The following is a 6,088-nucleotide window of genomic DNA, read 5'->3' on the forward strand; positions in this document are numbered from 1 at the left end:
CATCCCGCCCCCGGAGCCCCGGCAGAGGCCTCTGTGCCGAGCTCCCTCCACTGCCGCCCCACAGGTGGTTGGACAAGTCTCTGAATCTCGTGGTCTTCGCCAACGGCCGCGCCGGGCTGAACGTGGAGCACGCCTGGGCTGACGCCCCCGTCCCTTCGCACATGTGGGAGGCACGGCCGCGGGCCCCAGACGCCCCCGTCTCTGCGGGGTCTGCTCCCCAGGGAAGCCCGGGGGGAGGGGCCGGGGCTCCCCAATGGCCCGGGGGTCCTGACGGCTTCTCCGTGTCTCCCCCAGGCCGTGCTGGCCGCCGAGTGCTTTGAACTCGGCTACTCGGAGGACGGCCATTGCAGAGGGACGCCAGACCCCACGCTGGGACCCCCGGAGCGGCTCCTGTGGACTGTGCCCGAGGAGGTGGGAGCCAGACCCCCGCCCGGGGCCCCCCCAGGCTCCGCCCCTCCCCAGCCACTCACCGTCCCCCTCCCGCGCAGGTGACCGCCTCCGTCCTGGTGGCCGTGCAGGAGGCCCGGGCCCTGGCCAGAGACACCCGGTGCCACGTTCTCGCCTTCGCCGGCTTTGGCCGAGGCTTCACCCGGCGCTGCCGCGCCCCCGGGAGCAGCTTCGTGCAGCTGGCCCTGCAGCTGGCCAGATTTCGGGTGAGCGTCCCCGGGACAAGAGGGGGCGCCGGCCTGGGGGACACCGTGAGGAGACACGGACCACGGAGGGGCCGGGGGAAGAGCTGCACAGGGGGCCTAGCTGGGCAGGCAGGCCGTGTAGACCAGGAGGGGGAGAAGCAGCCGTGTAGACCAGGAGGGCCTAGAGGGGGGAGAAGCGGCTGTGTAGACCAGGAGGGCCTAGAGGGGGGAGAAGCAGGCCGTGTAGACCAGGAGGGGGAGAAGCGGCCGTGTAGACCAGGAGAGGGGAGACAGGCCGTGTAGACCAGGAGGGGGAGACAGGCCGTGTAGACCAGGAGAGGGGAGACAGGCCGTGTAGACCAGGAGGGGGAGACAGGCCGTGTAGACCAGGGGGCCTAGAGGGGCTGGGCCTCCGTGGCCGGGCCAGCACCTCTCCTCCTCCTGCCAGGACCAGGGCGGCTTCTGCCTGACCTACGAGCCGTGCGTGACGCGGCTGTTCCACGAGGGCCGCACGGAGACTGTCCGGCAGTGCACCGCGGAAGCCTGTGCCTTCGTCCGAGCCATGGAGGACGCGCGGCAGACGGTGGGCCCCCCCCCAAGCTGCCCCCTCCCCCGAGCCTCCCCTCCCCCCGTGGGGATGCTGACCCGCGGCTGCCTTCCGCAGGACGCCCAGCGCCTGGCCCTTTTCCGAGCGGCGNCCCCCGAGCCTCCCCTCCCCCCGTGGGGATGCTGACCCGCGGCTGCCTTCCGCAGGACGCCCAGCGCCTGGCCCTTTTCCGAGCGGCGGCCGAGAAGCACCGGGCCCTGCGCCGGGCGGCCCTGACCGGCGAGGGCATCGACCGCCATCTCTTCTGCCTCTACCTGGTCTCCCGGCTCCTTCGGCTCCCCTCCCCCTTCTTGACGCAGGTCAGCGACCCCCGTCCGGGGAGGGTTGGTCTCTGGAGACGGGGGAGCCTCAGGGCCCGGCCCACGCCCTCCTCCCGAACCCCGCTTTCCAGGTCCGGGCCGAACGATGGAAACTCGCCGCCAGCCAGAGCCTGACCCAGCGGCCACCCCTGTTCGATCCAGCCCGGCATCCCGATTACGTTTGCTGCGGGGGTGGCTTCGGGCCTGTGAGTGGGGCCCCTGGGGGCGTCCCGGGATCCCCGAGGGGGGCCCCTGGGGGCAGCGGGCGGGGGGGGGGCCGAGGCACGCGGCACTGGGGGCTCTTCTCCTCCCCCTGCCCAGGCGGACGACGACGGCTACGGCGTGTCTTACACCTTCATGGGCGAGAGCGCCATCACCTTCCACATCTCCTGCAAGGCGTCCAGCCCTGGCACGGTCAGTGTTTGTCCTGCCCCCGCCGAGCCCCCCGGCCTCGTCCTCTCGGCCTCCCCCTCCTCCTCCAGCTGCCTGTCCGCCTCACCGTGTGCCGTCCTTGTAGGATGCCCGGCGGTTTGGGCGGCACGTTCGGGAGGCCCTGCTGGACGTGGCCGCGCTGTTCGGCCTCGGCGTCGGGCCCGGTACGAGGGCCCGGCCGGGAGAGGCGGCCGGTGAGGACCACAATTCCCGCGGAGCCCCCGGAGAGGCCGAGCCCCTGCACGAGGCCCGGCCGGAGCCCTAAGCTCGCGGCAGCCCGGAGACCCCGAGGAGCCGCTCTCCGGCGTGGGAGCAGGAAGGCCGGGCCCCGGGAGGCCGGGCCGGACAGGCTCCTCACGAGCCCTCGGCGAGGACGGAGAGCAAAGCCGCGGTCACGGCGGCGGGAACGGCCGAGCCCGATTGTTGCTCGGCCCAGCCTCGCCTCTTCCGTCTCCCTCCACTCCTGCCACCCACTGCGGCTCACGGTCCCCCCCAGGCCAGAGGCGGCCCCTCTCCGGCCCGGCCCCCTCTCCGGGCCCAGGTCAGCCCTCGGCAGAGCCCGTTCTTCGCCCCGCCAGCTGCACCCCGAGCCGGGCCGGCGATGGCCTTAAATTCCCCGATCTCAGCGCCGAGCTCTCTCGGGCCTCAGGCCCCGCCATTCCCCACCTCGAGCCCGAGTCCGACGGCCGCGATGGCTCCCCACGCCCGGAGCAGCCTTTGCCTGAGGAAGGAGTTTGGGAAGAAGCCAACCCTGCCCTCCGCGAGCCGCGTCTGCCAGACGCCGATGAGGAAATTGGGGGGCCTCCGCGGTCGTGTTAGGAGCCAGAAGGGCTGTCGGGGAGAAACTGGACTCGTTTTAGGGGTTTCCAGGAAGGAAGAGAAAAACTTCAGACACGGACAGTGGCTTGTGCGAAGGGGTGGAGGCGGGTCCCTGCAGAGACCTCTCTGGGCCTCGATTTGGGAAGACTCGAGTTCAAATCCTGTCTCCCATTTGTGTGACTGAACAAGTCACTTAATCTTTGCCTCCGTGTCATTGCCTGTAAAATGGGAGCCATGCTCGCACCCGCCTCCCGGGCTTGTTGTGAAGAACAAACACGATCCTATTTGTCACGTGCTTCGCTGACCTCGAAGCGATCCGTAAATGCATTCCGGCTGTTGTTTGTGACTTTTCTTAGCAGGGCCAGCTAGCTGGAGAAGGGGGCAGAGCACCGGGCCAGCCGCGGACCTTCCTGGCTGGGTGACCCTGGGCCAGTCACTTCACTCTGGTGGCCTCCGTTTCTTCATCTGTAAAATGAGCTGGAGAAGGAAATGGCAGCCCCTCCCGGGTCTCTGCCAAGAAAAGCCCAGATGGGGCCATGAATCGTTGGGCACCGCCGAAGAGACTGAACGGGCCGTGCTGGCGTCATTAAGAATAACGAATGGTCTGCTTTGGCCGGGATGTAGAAGGGGATGATGGGAAATCAGTCTGAAGAAAGGCCGCCTTGACCCCATCGCGCAGCCCGTGCGGCTCTTCTGCCTTAGAACCAGTTACCGGTACCGCTTCTAATGGCAAGAAAAGAAAGGAGGGCTCGGAGCACGAGTGGTTGGAAAGGGGGTCCCTTCCGCTCTTGCCGTGGGGACCCCGGAGTTTCCTGAGCTGGAGCTCCGTGAGCTGGAGCACCGGGCCGGAGCCCTACTCGATCTCTGGTCGTCCAGCTGTGCCCGCTGCGTTGCCGGGCGCCTCCTGCCTGCCTCAGGGACAGGAGAAAAGCTTCTGTAAAGTGTCTGCAAAGAGAAGCGGCCTCGAATATTTGCTTTTTAAGAATAAATTGTTCTCGATCTCTTTTGTTCTTCTGTCATCAAAACTTGTGCCAGGATCTTCTCCCTCCCAGTTCCCAGAGAGTCATCTTCCATGATGAGAAAAGGAATTGGGGGGGAACAGCATCAAGACAGAAGCAGCATTCCAGGCCCTTGAACCAACCACCTCTGCAAAGGGGTGAGGCTCAGAGGCTCGGAATGCTTTCGGTTTGTTGGTCGTAGCAGCAGCTCCTTTGGGGTTACTCTCGGAGGGGACGGATGCCTGATGCCGTCACCCACGAGCCCCCACCACTGGGATCCCAGCTCACTGTTAGCTCTTGACTGGGTGAACTTTTAGAAAAGGGATTTACTAATGTGGCATTATAAGCAGTTGGCACAAATATTGGGGTTCCAAACTCTGGTCACGAGGATAGCCTCATGGTAACGTAGGAGTCCTTTCTCGGGTTCACCCTCCTCGGAATGCCGTTCTCTTCCCAGCCGGGTAAGCTGTCTCCTATTGACCCATCCTCCCTGGTCCCAGCTGGATACCTGCCAGCTACTAACCCGCTCTCTGATGATTTATATGGTAGACGGGAGGTGGGCAGAGGAGGAAGAGAGGGAGCGAGTTTCTTCTTTTCTCCGAAGAGATGACCTCCCAGGGCTTTGGCTTCTTTCGGCTCTTCAAGGTACAGGTGAGAGGTGGTCGTCCCTGGGCTGCCCCGTTGCCTGACGTGCTTAAGATGGAAATTTCTTAAGCGATTTCAAGCTCCCCAGGCAGGCAGGGAATGCTCAGTGTGTTTGGCGAGCCGATAAGAGTTCCCTTCCAATCAGAATTGCACGTTCATCCTTCCTGAAGATATCACATTGGATTCGATTCAATGACCATTTAGCCCATTCTGTGTGCCAGGCACACTGTGCTAAATAAACTCTGATACGAAAAGGCCGAAGGCAATCCCTGCCCTCCAGGAGCTTAGACTCCAATGGGGGAGACAACATGCCCACAGAGGCTGGGAGATGCACACACACAGGAAGGAAGTTACATATATACATGGGATTAGGAGGAACCAACACTGGATTAAGAGGGTTTCCTTCCCCTAAGAAGGTGAGATTTTAGTTGAGGCTTAAGGGGAGCCGAGGATGTCATCAAGCAGGCATGAGGGACAGCCAGAGACAACAGGCAGATGGACGGTGTCACTGGACCAAAGAGAATGTGTTGGGGAGTAAAGTATAAGAGGGAGAGGGAGGAGGGGGCTGGGTTATGAAGGGTTTTGAATGCCAAACAAAGGCGGCCAGTTATTGATGGCTCAGTGGATAGAGAGCCAAACCTAGAGACGGGAGGTCTTGGGTTCAAATCTGATCTCAGATACTTCCTAGCTGTGTGACCCTGGCTGAGTCACTTCACCCCCTTGCCTAACCCTTACCACTCTTGTGCCTTAGGATCAGTACACAGTATTGATTCTAAGATGGAAAGTAAGAGCTTTTAAAAAGAAGAATGCCAGACAGAGAAAATTGATCCTAGAGGCAATAGGGAGGCCTGGAGTTTATTGAGAAGGCGGGAGGGGTGATGTTGCCAGGCCTGTGCTTTAGGAAAATCACTTTAGTGGCTCAGTGGAGAATGGACTGGAATGGGGAGAGACCTGAGGCAGGCTGACCTGCCAATTGTCCAGGTGTGAGATGACAAGGATGTGCACGGGGGCGGGGGCCAGTGTTAGAGCAGAAAAGGGGGCACAGATGAGAGATGTTACAAAGATGAAATCGCCAGACCTTGGCACCATATTGAATATGGGAGGGAAAGACAAGGAGATGCTCAGGAGGAACTGGGAAGCTGCTGTTGCCTTCCATTGAAGGAGGAAGAAGAGGGAAGGGTTGGGGGCGGGGGAATGATGAGTTCTGCTTCGGATATACTGAGTTGAAGATGTCTCCTGGACACCCTCTTCAAGGGTCTGAAAGGCAGGGATGCAAGGCTCCAGCTCTGCAGGGAGATTAGGGCAGGAAGGGCAGATCTGAGAATTAGCAGCACAAAGATGGTCATTAAGTTCACGGGAGCTGATGAGGTCACCGAGGGGAGTGGTTTAGAGAGAGACGAGGGCCCAGGACAGAATCCTGAGGGACACCTATGGTGAGAAAGTGTAATCTGGAGGGGGAGTCAGCAAAAGAGACTGAGAAGGAATGGTCAGAGAGGTAGGAGGAGAACCAGGAGAGAGAGCGAGACAGAGAGAGAAAGAGAGAGACAGAGATACAGACAGAGAAACAGAGACAGGAGGGAGAAGGAATGAGACAGAGAGAGAGGGAGGGACACAGAGACAGAGAAGGGAGAAAGAAAGAGAGAGAAAGAGAAGGAG

At 61.9% G+C, this 6,088-nt stretch overlaps 1 protein-coding gene across 1 annotated transcript; it reads left to right on the forward strand.

Moving 5' to 3' along the window:
• Positions 1–64: 64 nt before the first annotated feature.
• On the forward strand, positions 65–2,789 carry LOC123255507 (carnitine O-palmitoyltransferase 1, brain isoform-like; the record flags this gene model as incomplete). The annotated part of the gene is made up of 9 exons (XM_044684285.1): positions 65–170; positions 295–411; positions 489–653; positions 1,081–1,215; positions 1,386–1,538; positions 1,631–1,744; positions 1,860–1,952; positions 2,056–2,164; positions 2,512–2,789. Coding segments are annotated over 9 exons (1,270 nt in total), but the record flags the coding sequence as incomplete, so codon positions are not given.
• Positions 2,790–6,088: the final 3,299 nt, after the last annotated feature.

This window comes from Gracilinanus agilis, unplaced genomic scaffold, assembly GCF_016433145.1.
Source record: "Gracilinanus agilis isolate LMUSP501 unplaced genomic scaffold, AgileGrace unplaced_scaffold47572, whole genome shotgun sequence".
In the NCBI taxonomy this organism is placed as follows: domain Eukaryota; kingdom Metazoa; phylum Chordata; class Mammalia; order Didelphimorphia; family Didelphidae; genus Gracilinanus; species Gracilinanus agilis.